The sequence below is a fragment of the Oryctolagus cuniculus genome, chromosome 4 (genome assembly GCF_051225735.1).
Source record: "Oryctolagus cuniculus isolate XC-2025 breed Fujian yellow rabbit chromosome 4, ASM5122573v1, whole genome shotgun sequence".
NCBI classification, from domain to species: domain Eukaryota; kingdom Metazoa; phylum Chordata; class Mammalia; order Lagomorpha; family Leporidae; genus Oryctolagus; species Oryctolagus cuniculus.
In genome coordinates this window covers 143,356,921-143,373,574 of record NC_142870.1, presented here as the reverse complement: position 1 = coordinate 143,373,574, position 16,654 = coordinate 143,356,921, and the positions used below count along the sequence as shown (strand labels likewise).

The window sequence follows — 16,654 nt, the reverse complement described above, 5'->3', positions numbered from 1 at the left end:
TGGGCAGGTTGGGGGAGGCACTGGCTGGGTCCAGCTTGTGCAAGGTTGCACAAGGTTGTGCCTGGGCCCTGAGAGGGACAGGAGGAGGGGCTGTGTGGAATCAGCCCGGGGAGAGGCAGGGCAGCCAGGTGAGTAGCTCCAGAGTGCTCAGAGGCTGGCTGGCTCCCTTGGTGGGGAAGCACCAGGCGGACCTCCCTAGTGGCACGCAGGTTCCTGTCCAGGCTGCAGAGACCCCCCGCTGTGCTGCAGGGGAGGCTGCCCTGGTGGTAGGAAAATATTAACAGGGCCCCAGGCTCGGAGAATGCAGATCTCCAAAGAAAGCCACTTCCAACTCAGGGAAGTGTGGGCACAGTGGCAGCCCTGCCCTCAGGCCTGCGCTGGATTCCCTCCCAGCCTCCATGTCACTGATGGGCCACGGGACGGGGGTGAGGGTAGAGTGGGACCCCCGAGCTGCGGGGCCAGCGCTGCCACTGGCCCCACTTTTACAAAAAAGAAAACTGAGGTACGGAGGGGTAATGGTTGGCCTAAGGTTGCAGGCTGCCAATTCCATAGTTCGAGTCCTTGGTGAGGTTCTAGGTGAGGGGCTAGCCCTGGGCTGGGCAGGGAGCAGCTGGTATGGAGGACCACAAGGAGGTGGGCCGGGGCAGGGACAGGTCCCACGTAGGAACAAGGTACTCAAGAGTGCCTGGTGCAGGCCAGCTTCTTCCCCGACCCTCAGGTCCCAGAGCCCGGGCCTGTTGGGCAGACTGTTCCAGTCAGCTCCGAGGTGGGGGCGGTGTGTGGTGCAGAGGTTGGGTGCCCATATCGGAGCGCCTGGTTCCAGTCCCAGCCACCTGGATTCCTGTCTGGCTTCCTGATGGTGCACATCCTGGAAGGCAGCAGGTGATAGCACAAGTAATTGGATTTTGGGAAGTGAGCCAGCAGATGGAAGATGTCTCTCCCTCAGTCTCTGTCTCCTTAAATGTGGAATAAAAATGAAAACATATACTTAAAAAAAAGGGGGCATGTGGGTGGCAGGGATGAGGGCCTGGTGACCGGGATTTGCTTTGCGTGCCCCTGAGGCCGGGACTGGGCCAGCTGCGCCTCCCACAGGGGCAGTCACCTGGCCTTGGCGGCCTCTCTGCTCTTGACCCCTCCCCTCCGACCCACTGCTGACCTCTTTCCAGCGCTCCTGAACCTGCTGCCTGTGCCCTGACCCAAATCCACTTACGTGTGCCCACCGCTGCCGGCAACGAGAGGATGCCAGTGTGGCCGCTGGCCGTAGCTCTGGACCCACACTCCGGTTTCACATCCTGGTTCTGCCACTTTCTAGCTGAGTGACATTAGAAAAAGTGGCTTTACTTCTCTGTGTCTCAGTTACTTTAACTGTAAAACGGAATAACCCAAGTTCTTACCTCCTATGGTCATAGTGAGAAGTAAAAGAGTTAATTTGGTAAAAATCCTCCAACAGCCTGTGACCCAGTGCTCATGCTAAGTGCTCCTGTTTTCCTGATGCGGTTCTGTAGGCGTTAGTACACTAGGTGGTTTGACACCTGCTCCGGGACTCATGGTACTGGGCTGGCTGGGTGGCTGGCTAAGCCCGGGCCCTGTCCAGAGGACCCCCACCTCCCACGGGGAAGGGCCCAAGCATTGGCAGTGGTGATAAAAAGATGGGTTGGTGAGGAAGCCCAAGGCGTGTGTCCCTCCCCTGGTCTCTGCCTGGAGCTCGGGACTCCTGCCTGACCATTTCCGCCCTGCTGCCCGCAGTCCGGGAGTGATATGGAAGAGGAGCTTGGGTCTGCAGAAACACAGGGCCTTGTGGATTATCAAATGACTTGAGTGGCAGAGTTCTCTGGAGACAGCCAGCCAGGCTACTCTTGAGACCCGAACTCTTCCCGTGGAAAATGACGGCCATGAATCAGGAAGCTCTGGAGGGAACCAGAGGGCAGTGGGCTCGACCAGGGGTGGCAAACCCATTTTCTCTCGACCAGGCACCTCGTTCTGGCTGCCAAGACCACTGTGTTGAAGAGAATCCCCAGATGCAGCCAGGAAGAGGCCCAGGATTGATTAGTGATGTCTGCTGTGGCTCTGGGTGTGGGAGGGGCAGCCCCAGGCCATGTGCTTGCCAGCCTCACTCCGTGTTTCTGGTCCTTGACAGCATGAATAGCACACGTGCCTCGTGTGGGGTGAGGTGTTCATCGTGGAGTGCGCTGAGTACTCTGGGGGCTTTGCTGGAAGTGCCGGGCGTGGACCAGCAAAGCCGGGAAGCAAGGGCTGCAGCGAATCCTTTGGGGGGCGGGGAGCGGTGAGGCCTTACGGACGCCGAGTGCCCCGGACCCCTCGCGGGTCGCACGCCACCTCTGCGCAGCTCACAGGTCAGCAGTGCTGGGGAAGCTGCCCGTTTCTGGGAATTGTGCAGAAGGGAAGGGCAGCTCCTGGAATGTGCAGCCATTTCCTCTGCTTGGGTTGGGTCGCCCCTCCCCAGTGTGGCCTCATCCCCGAGCTGGGCACACCCAGACATCACCAGAGATCAGCTTCCCAGAGCTGATGGCGCTCCATGGGAGTGGGGGTGCATCTCTCTCCCCAGAGCTCCAGCGACAGCACATGTGTCCTCCTCACGCCTCCCTACCCAGAATGCTTAGAGTTCTGCTGATGGGGGGAAGGGAGACTTTAAAACATCACGATAGAAGTAGACAAAAACCAGTGAACGCCAAACCGTCAGGCAAGCTGGCAGCATCTTTGGGAGGGGGGTGAGGGGTGCTCTGGGTTGGCCCCTGGCCCAGCCTCAGAGTCTGGGGTCCTGTGGTCAGAGCAGGAGACCAGCCATGGGATGAAGTGTGCGCTGAAGGTGCCCAGCATAACTGTTGGTGTCTGGCCAGTGCAGAGCAGAGTCTGCCGCTTGGTAGGGGTCATGACTGCCGTTGTGGCCAGGGCTCTGGGATGCTAGGTCGGTGAGGGTGTGTGGCAAAGCCAGGGAGCCCACAGACCCCTTGATAGTGCCAGTGGCCAAAGCCATTTCTTTCTCACGTGCAGCTCGCACAGAATGAAGGGCATCTTGTTCAGAGGCTATTTTTTTAAAATCTTTATTAATTTGAAATTCAAGAGTTAGAGAGAGAGAATATCTTCCATCTGCTGGTTCACGCCCCACATGGCCTCGATGGCCAGCACTGGGCCAAGCTGAGGCCAGGAACCAGGAGCTTCATCTGAGTCTCCCACATAGGCAGTAAGGCAGTGTGGGCCCAAACATTTGGGCCATCTTCTGCTTCTCCCAGCTGGGAGCTGGATCAGAAGTGGAGCAGCCAAGACATAAACCGATGCCCATATGGGATGCAGTATTGCAGATGGGGCTTTACCTGCTGTGCCACAGTGCCAGTCTGGGGAACTAGTCTTTTGGGAAACAACTCTGTCAAAGCCCTAGAATCCAGGACCCTGGTAGAAGGGAGGCAGACTCGGTGAGGGTCTTAGTCACTGGGTACTGCCGTTTTGGGGTGCATATAGGCCCACTGCTGTCATAGGCATCCATATCGTGTAACTATCCCAGGTCTTTGCAGCCCTGCGTGGTGAGGGTGCCCGGAGCTGAGGCTGTGGAGGGCCGGGGAAGTGTTCTCAGTCACTGGAGCCAGGCCGGTGGCAGGGAGAGCAGGGCCCCAGCGTGTTCCATGTCAGGAAAACATGCCATTGCTGATGACACCTCCAGCTTTTCACACATTCCCCGGAGGCCCTGCACTTGTGTTTTGTGAATGGGGACCCTGAGGCTCTGGGAAGTTAAGGCGTCTGTCCCAGGTCACACAGCGAGCCCGTGTTATAGCCATGAATGGAGCACGGGCTATCTGGATGCAGAGTCAAAGCTGTTACTAACTCCCCAGGCCGGCCCTCACTGAGAACCCCTGGGCCTTTCACAAGACTGTCCCCAAAGGGTCCCAGAGCCACCCACCACAGCTTGAAATTTGCTGGTGCCAGTGTTGTGGCACAGTGGGTTAAGCCACCACCTACAATGCCAGTGTCCTCTATCAGAGCACTTGTTCAAGTCCTGGCTGCTCTGCTTCTGATCCAGCTCCCTGCTAATGTGCCTCAGACGGCAGTGGATGATGGCTTAAGTACTGGGGCCCCTGCATCCATGTGGGAGACCCGGATGGAGTTCCAGGCTCCTGGCTTTGGCCTAGTCCAGCCCTGGTTGTTGCGACCATTTGGGGAGTAAGCCAGTGGATGGAAGCTCCTTTTCTCTCTCCCTCTCTCTCTTTCTCCCCTCCCTCTCTTTCAAATAAATAAATGCATCTTTAACAACAAAAGCAGAAACTTGCTGAGTAGAAAGGTCAAGCCCAGGTGCTCAGTCCTCCCAGCCATGCAGTTCTAGGGGGCTCCTGGCCTCTTTCAGAAGCACGAGACCTAGCCCTGCTGCTGGCGCGTAGTGGCCAGGCTGCAGATGGCTGCACCCAGTGTCCAGCAGTCAGTACATGGACCCCGAGCTGGCCCTGTGAGAGGCCAGGGACTAAGTATGGCTCTTGAGCCCACAGAGCTCATGATCTGCTTAGAGGGACAAATCTGACGTCCAGGAAACAACCTCAGACCTTGCCACGTGGTGCTAACTGTGGGGAAGCAAAGGGAGCAGGAGACAGCCAGCGGCCGAGAAAGCAGGTCTCTCCGTGTAAAGATGCCTGGGGTTTTCCCACACATGTTATTAAAATCGTTGAGGGAGCAGCATTGCCTCCTAGCAAGGAGTTTCCAGTATGAGCAATGGTTTGGGCCTGTGGACTGGGCGGGGCTGTGGGAGCAGGGTTGCCGTGGGAACCAGCTCTGCCGCCTCCACTGCCAAGTGGCTGCTGTTCCAAACTCTGGTTTCTGGGTGTAGGGGCTGCCTGGAGCCTCGGAGCCTTTCCCACAGAAGCAGTGCTCGGTGGTGGGTGACGGGCCACACCGGCCTGTTTGATCCGGCTGTGATGGAGCCGAGTTGGCCTTGGGAGTTCTCGTGAGGCAGAAGGAGAGGGCAGGAATTGTGGAGCTCCAGAGAAAAGCAGAGAGAGAACGAGAGCAGATATTTGGGTACCTTCTCGGGTTGGGCGTATTTCATAGTTTGCTTGCATGCTTACAGCAGCCCTGCAAAGTACGGTCCTCTAGCCAACCCATTTGGTTTTGTTTTATTAAAGATTTATTTATTTGAAAATTAGAGATAGAGTGAGAGAGAGAGAGAGAGAGAGATATCTTTCACCCACTGTTCCATCCCCAAATGGCTGCTATGGCCTAGATGGGACTGCGGTAGGTGCCTCTGGCACCTTGACTGTCCTTTCTCCTTTGTAAAGACTGCGTCTGGCCAGGCTTTTTCTCCTGCCCAGCAGGAGAAGATATGGCCTGGAGCCTCGGGAATTGGGTGCTCTGTGGCTCCTTCCCCTACCCTGGTAACCCCTTCTTCCTGCCTGGGCTTACCTTTGCTTCTAGACAGGGAGAGACAGTCCTAGCCCCCGGGCCAGCTCCGTGGCTGCAGGTTGTGTCTGCGGCTCAGAAACCCCAGTGTTGAGCCTCTGCTGCCTTCCACATGCGTCTCCTCGGTACCAGTACTGTGCCAGGTGCTGGAGGGACAGAGAGGAACAAGATGCAGTCCCTCCCTTGTGCATGGGATAAAAGTGAAGATTCCAAGTGTGATATGGCCTCTGCTCCTGGAAGCATGGGGTGGAGGCATTGCCCCTCTTGGCCTGCACCTGGGGTCCTGGGTGTGTGCACAGGACACAGTGTGTCCACAAAGCTGGGTGGGGGTGAGAGTCCATGTGAGGAGCTGTGGCATGGGTATGGCTGGGGAGGTCGTCCCTGGCCGCCAGTGGCAGGCCAGGAATGTTGAGTGAAGGAGCCTGGAATTGACCCATCCAGGACCCCGTCTGTGCTTTGTTAACCATGATGTCTAACCCCAAGTGGGAAGGGAATCCCATGGTCTCCAGGAGCTGCAGCCCTTGGCACAGGGCACTGTGAAGAGAACGGCCCCACCCCTGACTGTATCCAACCAGCCACCTGGGCAAGCAGAGGGCGACCTTGAGCAAGTCCCAGGCAATTATATAGTTTGTGGTCTGAGCTCCCGCTCAGAGGTCCAGCTCTGGTCCTCAGTGTCGTAATCTACTGGTGTATTTCCTCTTGGGTTTGCTTTTGCAAAGACAATCAGGAGAAGCACTTTTCCTTCGCGGTACCTTCCCACCCACTTGGTGTGTTTTGTTCGTGTCGCTGCTGGGAGGAAATGGAAGCTCAAAATCGGCCTTTCTTGCCGTGAGCGTGGCTGCTGTAGAAAACTGAAACGCTGAGGAAACAAAAAAGCCCCAATAGCTGCTCGGAGCCAGCCCCTGCCGTGCCACTCAGCGCCGGGAGCTACACCTGGTCGTGTGCACTCACAGAGGGGTGCCCTGGTGGTCCCCCAGCCTCCCGCTTGGCCACCTTGCTCCACACCCAAGCATACCCTTGGACTCATGAGAGAAGAAGCGTGGGTTTCAGTCACAAGTACGGTGTCTGTTGTGCCGGGGCCGATTTGCTCCCTGGCCTCACATGTACAAGCGCGTACTCCCCTCCTCGGGCAAGTCCTCGGTGCCAGCACAGCACCGGCTTCGTGCTCGCGGAGAGCTCTGCAGTGACTGTGGGCTGGAGCCCCATGCAAATTAGCGTGGCCCCATACCTGACGCTTCTGCCTAACACCCTTCGTGGCAAACCACTGTAACAATCAGCTAATCCAGCCCTCTCACCTGGTAGAGAACGCAGCTGAGACGCAGAGCGGCGTGGAGCATGCAGGGGGCTGTCCTGGCCCCTTGGCGGCTCTGTGTTCCCCAGTCACACGCGCACCTGTTCCCCTCCCAGCTTGCACAGGGTCTGTGTCTTTCCTGCACAGAAGCAGGATCAGGCTCTGGCTCCTGGGCTCGGCTCGCTTGCACGTCCCCAGGAATGCCCTGCAGGAGGTGGTGTGGTTTCTCCCTGTGGCGGGGTCCACTTTCAGCAGCTCAGGGCCCCAGACACAACCAGACTTCTTCCCCATCTCTCCTCCTCAAGGGCTTAACACTTTGCTATGCACCTCGTGCTCCTGGAACCCATGGGATTCCATCCTCGTGGCAGAGCCTGGGTTCCCTCGTGGTTCCTGAGTGCCAGCCTCTCCAAAGGCCACCCTGCACTTCTCGGCTGTTACCTCTTCACCACCAGCCCCAATCGGTTAAGGCTCCAGTCGGCCCTAGAACCTGGCCCCACCATTGCCAGTGGCAGACTCATTCCCCGCCTTGGCACTGTTGACATTTGCAGCTGGATAATTCTTTGTTGTGCAGTGGAGGAGGTGTAGCCGCATCCTGGCCTCCACTCCTAGATGCTGGTAACACCCACTCACTTTTGGCAACCAAAGATATTTCCAGACATGGCAGATTTGAGTTCCTGGCCCCTGGCTCAGCTCTGGGTATTGCATGCATTTGGGGGAGTAACCAGTGGATAGAAAGAAGATCCCTGTATATCTGTCTCTGTCTCTCTCTGCCTTTCAAGTAAAAAAACAAAACAAAACAAAACAAAAAAAAAACAAAATTAAAAATTTCTAAAAGAAAGGAGAAAACCCCGTGACTGTTTTCCCCACACCTCACTGCACGTGCTTTGCCTCCCCAGGTGTGACCCACCAGAAGCATGGCGACGAGCGCCGTCCCCAGTGACAACCTCCCCACGTACAAGCTGGTGGTCGTGGGGGATGGAGGCGTGGGCAAGAGTGCCCTCACCATCCAATTCTTCCAGAAGATCTTCGTGCCTGACTACGACCCCACCATTGAAGACTCCTACCTGAAGCACACGGAGATTGACAATCAGTGGGCCATCCTGGATGGTGAGACCCAGCGGGCAAGCCTGCGTGCGGGAAATTTGGCAGGCTTGGGTGGGTGGGAGGATGATTCCCTCCGTGCCTCTGTTACGGGATGGTTGGTAGTAGGCCTTGTATGGTTGCCGTTGTAGAGGGCCTGAAAGCTTTGTGGGAACCAAAATGTACATTCAACACAGAGGCAGCCTAGAATCGTGCCAGCTCACTGAGGTCATGTTTGTTATTTCTTGCTGATCAGAAGCGCTGATTAACAGTTACAGCTGTCTCTAGCTAACAACAACAACAAAGCGAAGAGAAACAAATGATTTTTTGAGCATAGTTTGCTTAGTGATTGTCCCGCAGGGGGGAAGAAATCTTGGCTCTGACGTTGGGTTTGTAGTTGAGTCTAAATAGGTCTAGATTAGTACGTCTCAAAGTGTGGTTGCCCAGCCTGCAGCATCAGCAGCACCAGGGAGCCTAGCAGAAACACGGATTTGCTCAGGGCCCAGGCTGATTCAGAAATTCTGAGGGTGAGGCCCAGCAGTCTGTGTTTTTCCACACCCTCCCGGCCATGCTGGAGCTGGAGAACCCCCACCCTAGACTCTCACTGGCTGTGACCTTACACTGCCTCTTAAACAAAGACCTGTCAATCACAGAGTGTGGGTCTAGGAAGGGAGCTTTGCGAACCACCACTGAGATGCGAGGCCTCCGTCGGGGATGGGATTTGCAGATATATTCTTCCCACTGTGGCTTGTGTTTCGTTCTCTTAACAGTGTCCCTCAAAGACCAAAGTCTTTCATTTGATGAATGCAGTCCATCGGCTTGGACCTTTAGGGACCGTGCTTTTGGAATTAAGAAATCTATGCCTAACCTGAGGTCACAGAGGTTTTTCATGTTCTTTCTCTAGAAGTTACATGGTTTTGGGTTTTATATTTAGTTTTATGACCAACTTCAATTAATTTTTGTATCTGCTGTGAGATATGGAGCACAGTTCATCTTTCTGTGCAGTATTCCAGCACTGCTTGTTGAGTGGATTACCCTTTTCCCCTCTGAATTGTACTTTTGCTAAACATCAGCTGTCCACACATTCTGCTCCTTTGATTCCTTCGTCTGACTTAATACCACACTGTGTTGATAGCTGTAACTTTATAGTAAGTCTTGAAATTGGGTCATATCAGATATCCAACTTTATTATTTGTCAGTTGTTTTGACTTGTCTGGATTCTGGGTATTTCCATCTGGATTTTAGATTCAGTTCACTTCTGGAATTCAAGACTTTGGGTGAGATTATATTGAATCTACGGATTAGCTTGAGGAGAACTGACATCTTCACAATGTTGAACCTTCTAACCTGTGAATATGGTATCTTTGCCATCAGCTCAAGTCTTTAATTTTCTCATCAGTTTATTTTGTAGTTCTAAGAGCACAGGCCTTTTATATTTTTTGTCAATTGTTTTTTACCTACATCTGTATTGATGCCATTGTAAATGTTTTCTTTCATTTGTTTTTCTTAATTCTGGTTTTCAGTAGTTTGATATTAGTTTGTGAGAATATAAATACAGTAGATTTTTGAATTTTCTCTTTATTTGAGAGGCAGAGAAACAAACACAGAGATCCACCGTCCACTGGTTTACTCCCCAAATGTCTCCAACTGCTGGGCTGAGCCGACACCAAATCTAGGAGATGGGAACTCAATCCTGACCTCCCAGGTGGACAGCAGGAACCCAGTTACTTGAGCCATCACCTGCCATCTTAAGGAAGCTGGAGTTGGGAGCCAGAGGCAGACATTGAACCCCAGCAGTGCAATATGGGCTGGTGTCTTCACCACTAGGCAGGTGTCTTAAGCATTAGGCCAAATGACCAACCTTATGATAGATGTATGCATGTCAATCTTGTAACCTGATACCTTGCTAAACTCACTAGCTCTCATGGTTTTTTTTGTAGTTCCACTGGGTTTTCTGCATAGACAATGACATCTGCAAGTAATGATGGTTTACTTCTTCCTTTGCAATGTCGATGGCTTTTATTTTAGTTTCTTGCCTTATTTCATTGACTGGAGCCTTCAGTACATTGTCAAATAGGGGTGGTGAGAACAGATGCTCTTGTCTTGTTCTTGATCTCGAGGGGGAAGTATTCAGTCTTTCAGCATTAAATATATTGCTAGCTGCAGGAATTTTTTTAAGTTAATTTATGTATTTGAAAGGCAGAGTTACAGAGAAAGAGAGGGAGAGACATAGAGTGACAGACATCTTACGTCCATTGGTTCATTCCCCAGATGCCTGAAACAGCTGGGGCTGGGCTGGGCTGGGCTGAAGCCATCTGGGTCTCCCATGTGTGGGTGACAGGGACTCAACTGTGTGAGTGCCACCTGCTGCCTCCCAGGCTATGCGCATTAACAGGTAGCTAGGTGGGAAGTGTAGAGGCTGGGACTTGAACCAGAAATTATGATGGGGCTTGTGGGCATCCCAGATGGCAGCTTAGCCTGTTACACTGCCACACCTGCGCCCGTAGGTTTCTAACAGATGTCCTTTGTCACATCCAGGAAGTTCTTGGTTGTTCCTTGTTCACTGAGAGTTTTGATCAAGAATGGACGTTGAATCTCATCAAATGCTTTTTCTGTATCTACGGAGATAATCATGGGATTTTTCTTTTTTAGTTTGTTAATATGGTAAATTACACTGACTTTTTTTCTAATGTTAAATGAACTTGGCACGCCTCAAATAAACCTTACTTGGGTCATGCTGTATTATCCTTTAATATGTTGTTGGCTTTGATTTCCTGAAATTTTGTTTAGAATTGTTACATCTGTGTTCTTGAGGGATATTGTCTTGTCATGTGTTTGTCTTATTTTGGCCATAGAGTAGTGCAGACCTCATAGAATGAGTTGGGAAGTACCCTCTTTTCCTCTATTTCCTCAAAGAATTAGAGTGAATTTGGTATTACTCCTTCCTTAAGTGTTTGGTAGCACTTACCAATCAGAACATATTGGCCTGGAATTATCTATATAGGAAGATGATTTTTTTTTTTGACAGGCAGAGTGAATAGTGAGAGAGAGAGACAGAGAGAAAGGTCTTCTTTTGCCGTTGGTTCACCCTCCAATGGCCGCCGTGGCCGGCGCACCGCGCTGATCCGAAATCAGGAGCCAGGTGCTTCTCCTGGTCTCCCATGGGGTGCAGGACCCAAGCACTTGGGCCATCCTCCACTGCCTTCCCTGGCCACAGCAGAGAGCTGGCCTGGAAGAGGGGCAACCGGGACAGAATCCGGCGCCCCGACCGGGACTAGAACCCGGTGTGCCGGCGCCGCTAGGTGGAGGATTAGCCTAGTGGGCCACAGCGCCGGCCAATATATAGGAAGATTTTTAACCACAAGTCTTTTTTTTTTTTAATTTATTTGAAAAAATTAGAGAGAGAGAGAGAGGTTGTCCATCTGCTGATTCACTCCTCAAATGGCTACAACGGCAGGAGCTGAGCCGATCTGAAGCCAGGGGCCAGGAGCTTCTTTTGGGTTTCCCACATAGGTGCAGGGGCCCAAGGACTTGGGCCATCTTCCACTGCTTTCCCAGGCCATATCAGGGAGCTGGATCAGAAATGGAGCAGCCAGGACTTGAACCAGTGCCTACCTATATGGGCTGCTGGTGCTGCAGGCTGAGGCTTTAACCTGATGAATCACAGTGCTGGCCTCTTGTAACCACAAATTAAAGTTCTAAATAGATACAGGGCCATTCAGGTTGTCTCTTTATTCTTCAGTGATCTTTGGAAGTTTGCATCTTTCAAAAATATGTTCATTTCATCAATTTTACAAATTTACCAAATTTATTGACATAAAGTTATTAATAATATTCTCTTATTGGGGCCGGCGCTGTGGCGTAGTGGGTGAAGCCACCGCCTGCAGTGCCGGCATCCCATGTGGATGCCAGTTCGAATCCCGGCTGCTACACTTCTGATGTAGCTCCCTGCTATGGCCTGGGAAGGCAGTGGAAGATGGTCCATGGGCCCCTGCTCCCATGTGGGAGACCTGGAGAAGGCTCATGTCTCCTGGCTTTGGATCAGCACAGCTCCGGCCATTGAGGCCATCTTGGGAGTGAACCAGTGGATGAAAGACGTTTCTCTCTGCCTCTGCCTCTCTGTGACTCTGTGTTTCAAAGAAATGTCTTCTTTTTTATTTGACAGGTAGAGTTATAGACAGAAAGAGAGACAGAGAGAAAGTTCTTCCCTCCCTTGGTTCACCCCCCAAATGGCCGCTATGACCGGTGCTGTGCCGATCCAAAGCCAGGAGCCAGGTGCTTCTTCCTGGTCTCGAATGTGGGCACAGGGGCCCAAGCACTTGGGCCATCCTCCACTGCTTTCCCAGGCCACAGCAGAGAGCTGGACTGGAAGAGGAGCAACCGGGACTAGAACCCGGCACCCATATGGGATGCCAGAGCTACAAGCGGAGGATTAACCAAGTAAGCCATGGCGCTGGCCCCATAAATAAGTCTTAAAAAATAATATTCTCTTCTCTTTTTTAAAAAAGATTTATTTATTTGAAAGAGTTACACAGAGAAAGAAGGAGAGGCTGAGAGACAGAGAGAGAGAGAGGTCTTCCATCCACTGGTTCAATCCCCAATTGGCTATAATTGCCAGAGCTGCACCCATCCAAAGCCAGGAGCCAGGAGCTTCCTCTGGGTCTCCCACATGGGTGCAGAGGCCCAAGGACTTGGGCCATCCTCCACTGCCTTCCCAGGCCAGAGCAGAGAGTTGGATCGGAAGTAGAGCAGCTGGGGCTCGAACTGGCGCCCACATGGGATGCTGGCACTGCAGGCCGTGGCTTTACCCACTAGGCCACAGCGCTGGCCCCTCTTATTCTGTAGAATCTGTAAGATAATATCTATGGAATTTGATATTATCTCTCCCTTTTCTGATATTGTCAATTTTTGCTTTTTTCTTTTTCTTCTGATGAGGCTGGTTAGAGATTTATCAATTTCATTGGTTTTCTCAAAGAACCAACTTTTGGGTCCTCAAATTTTTCTTATTTGGGTCCATTGGTTTTCACTCCCACCTTTATTATTTCCTTTTGTCTACTTACTTCAGGTTTAATCTCCTCTTCTTGTTCTGATTTCTTTAAGTGGAAGCTGCTGTCACGAACTTGAGACATCCGTCCTCTTCTGAGATACTCAGTTGGTGCTGTAAATTTCCCCGCTGCCCCGTTAGGCGCATCCTACAAATTTTAATATGTTGTGTTCATTTTCATGCAGTCCAAAGTGCTTTCTGATTTCCCTTTTGATTTTTTTTGACCCTTGGGTTATTTAGAAGTATATTTCTGTTTATTTTTCAAGTAGTTGGGAATTTTCCAAAGATCTTTTTGTCCTTGATCTCTGTCTTCATCCTGTTGTGTCAGAGAACCTACAGTATAGGTTCTCAAATTCCGGGACACTCACTGCGGCCCAGAACGTGTTGGTAAACTTGCATGTGCACGGGACAAGCGCCTGTCGTCTGCTGTTGGGTGGGGTGTTCCGTGGGTTCAGTGGGATCCAGTTGGTTGATGGTGTTGCTAAGCCTTCTGTATCCTTCCTGGTTTTCTGCCTGCTTGTGCTGTCAGTCACTGGGAGAGGACTGTTGGGTTTCAGAGTACAGTCGTGGACGTGCCTGTTTTTTCCCTTTGACTTCCACCAGCTTTGGCTGCATGCATTTTAACACTCTGTTATTGAGTGCACCAGCGTTTAGGACTGACACATGCTCTTGACAAGTTGCTCCCTTTGTTAGTGTAAAATGAGTTTTCTTTTCTCCCTGGGTTTCCCTTCTGATGGGGTAGCCTGGGAACTCTCTCGGGTACCAACTAAGCATTCACCAGTACCATGCCTCGTCTGTATCCCAGAGCCAGGGATATCTGCCCTTCTGTTTGGTGACTTTTTTCATATATTTTGTGTGCTTTGTGAGTGTTTCAGGGGATAGTTTAAACCTGGTCCTTGTTACTCCATCTTGGCCAGAAGCAGAACCAAATCATTGTATTTAAAAAATACAGAGGGCCGGCGCTGTGATGCAGTGCATAAAGCTGCCACCTGCAGTGCCGGCATCCCATATGGGAACCAGTTCAAGACATGGCTGCTCTACTTCCAATCCAGCTCTCTGTTATGGCCTGGGAAAATGATGGAAGATGGCTCAAGTGCTTGGGCTACTGCACCCGCATGGGAGGCCTGGAGGAAGCTCCTGGCTCCTGGCTTTGGATCAGCCCAGCTCTGGCCATTGCAGCCATTTGGGGAATGAACTAGCAGATGGAAGACCTCTCTCTCTCTCTCTCTCTCTCTCTCTCTGTGTGTCTCTGCCTCTGCTTCTCTGTAATCATACCTTTCAAATAAATAAATAAATCTTAAAAAAAAAATACAGGATGGGGGCCAGTGTTTTGGCATGGTGGGTAAAGCCAATGTCTGTGACACTGGCATCCCCTAAGGAAATTGGTTCGAGTCCCAGCTGTTCCACTTCCAATCAACTTCTGGCTAATGCACCTGGGAAAGCAGTAGAAGATGGCCCAAGTCCTTGGGCCCCTGCAACCACATGGGAGAACCGTAAGAAGCTCTTGGCTCCTGGCATTGGTCTGACCTTGCCCTGGCTGTTGCAGCCATTTTGGGAGTGAACCATCAGGTGGAGGATCTCTCTCTCTATATAACTCTGCCTTTCAAATAAATAAATAAATAATTTTTTTAAAAAAGAAAAGAAATTGAGATTGTTTTTTAAAAAAATACAGGTTTCTGTGGTATTTGGTCTAGAGGTTAAGAAACCAGTGTCTCATATAGGAGTACCTGGGTTTGAGTGCCAGCTCTGCTCCCAACTCCAGCTTCCCACTAATGAACATCCTGCAAGGCAGCAGGTGATACTCAAGTAGCTGGGTCCCTGTCATCCACGTGGGAGACCCACACTGAGTTCCTGGCTCTTGGGCTTTGGCCAGGCCCAGCCCCATCTTTTGAGAGCATCTGGGGAGTAAACCAGCAGATGAAAGATTTCTCCTTTCTCTGTTATACTCTGTCTCTCTCTTTGCTCTGCCTCTCAGATGGTTTTAAAATAAATCTTCATGAATATTGTATGAGTTATATCCTAGTTTTTAAGATGCATCATTTTCCAGGGGGCTCATCTGCTGCCCTGGGATACTTGCTACCTGTTACCAAGCAGGGACATGGTATTTGGTGTTCTCCTGGCCTGTAGTGCTCTTCCTGTGGGAATATCTCACCTCCTCCAGGGCTCAGCTCAGATGTCAGCGTACCCAGGGGGTCCTTCCCCACAAGCCAAGCACACTGGCTGCCCCCCACCCTGTGGTTTCTGTCCCACTGCCCAACTCTGCTGTTCGCAGAGAGTTCGCTCTCTCTCTCTCTCTTTTTTTAAAGATATATTTATTTGAAAGTCAGAGTTACACAGAGAGAGGAGAAGCAGAGAGAGAGAGCAAGGTCTTCTATCCGATGGTTCACTCCCCAATTGGCTGCAACAGCTGGAGCTGTGCCAATCTGAAGCTAGGAGCCAGGAGCTTCTTCTGGTCTCCCACGTGGGTGCAGGGGCCCAAGGACTTGGGCCATCTTCTTCTGCTTTCCCAGGCCATATCAGGGAGCTGGATCAGAAGTGGAGCAGCCGGGTCTCAAACTGACGCCCATATGGGATACCGGCGCTGCAGGCCAGGGTGTTAACCTGCTGCATCACAGTGCCGGCCTCTGTTCAAGATTCTTTTACTGTCAAACATAGTCTGTATCTGTGTATTTGAATTTTTGTCTCTCTCTACTAAAATATAAATTTATAAGAGCAGCAACCCAATTTTATTGACTGGGATAGCCTCAGCATCTACAATACTGCTTGGCTCACGGTGGGGCCTCAGAGAACATCCATGGAATGAGTAGATGAACAAAAATGTGCAGTGTGTCCTATTATTTTCTTTTTCTAACAAACATTAAAATAAACATATATAACTATTAAAATTAACAACTTCTGCACTTTCTAATATCGTTTCATACCTCGCCCACTGGGATATATGACGTACTTTGGAATAGACCGAGTTAAATAAATGTTAAATGGGTTGTTCCTTACCGTAAGAACCTTTCACTTGCAAACACATTAGAAGGATGCCCACAGGATATGGTGTCCTTAGAGTTTCCCAAAGGGACCACTTTTTGCACATGTTGTAGACTGGATTGCACAGAAAGTATCCTGTACAGCATTGCATAATGCACATAAGAATAACCCTGTGCCTGTTACATAGTTGGAGCTCAATCCCTATTGTTTCCCCCATAGCCATGTCAACTTTTTTCCAAGTAACTCTGGATGTTTGATTTTTCTGAGAAAAAAGAAAAGGTTCCCTCAAGGGTGTCCTTCGGGACATTTTGGGGATAACATTTGTAGCAGTGGCTGCAGGGAGAGGGGCGCAGCTGGGGCATCATTCCAGAAGCGTGAGTTTGCAATGCGTGGGGTGGCTTGGAGGCTGGAAATCACTATGCCTCTGCTCCCATCTCCAGCGTCAGGGCTGACTTAGGCCATTGCCTACCCAAGCCTTTAGCAGGAGTACACACTAGATTTCCAGCTTTGCATGCCCACTACTTCCTTGGGTCTCTTAGGAAAACATCATAGCTGAGTATTCATTAGCGTGGCATTGCAAAGGACACCTCACATTTTGGGAGCTGTAACTGAAGGCTGGTTGTGCGTGGACCTGAGTATAACTCGGCTCCTATCTTTCTGGGCGGACCTTTCTCTGGGGGCACGCAGCTCTGGGACGGCCAAGACTTTCCCTGTGCACACAGAGCCCTGAGGGCCTGCTTCTCTGGAGTCGCCCAGCATAGGGGAGGTGCACACACGTGACTGTGGCCGCTACCCTGATTGTCTCTGTTTTAAGGAAATAAAGGGGAGTCCTTCGAGAGTTTGGTCTCCTGCACGCTGTGCTG

At 51.4% G+C, this 16,654-nt stretch overlaps 1 protein-coding gene across 4 annotated transcripts in view; it reads left to right on the top strand.

Moving 5' to 3' along the window:
• MRAS (muscle RAS oncogene homolog) overlaps nucleotides 1-16,654 on the top strand; it is a 47,139-nt gene that overhangs the window by 12,979 nt on the left and 17,506 nt on the right. For all 4 annotated transcript variants that reach the window (XM_051818636.3, XM_051818637.3, XM_051818635.3 and 1 more), the window contains exon 2: nucleotides 7,585-7,795. In XM_051818636.3, coding sequence (XP_051674596.1) covers nucleotides 7,603-7,795 — 193 coding nt within the window. In that variant the 5' untranslated portion in view covers nucleotides 7,585-7,602. The remainder of the gene's footprint in view (nucleotides 1-7,584; nucleotides 7,796-16,654) is intronic.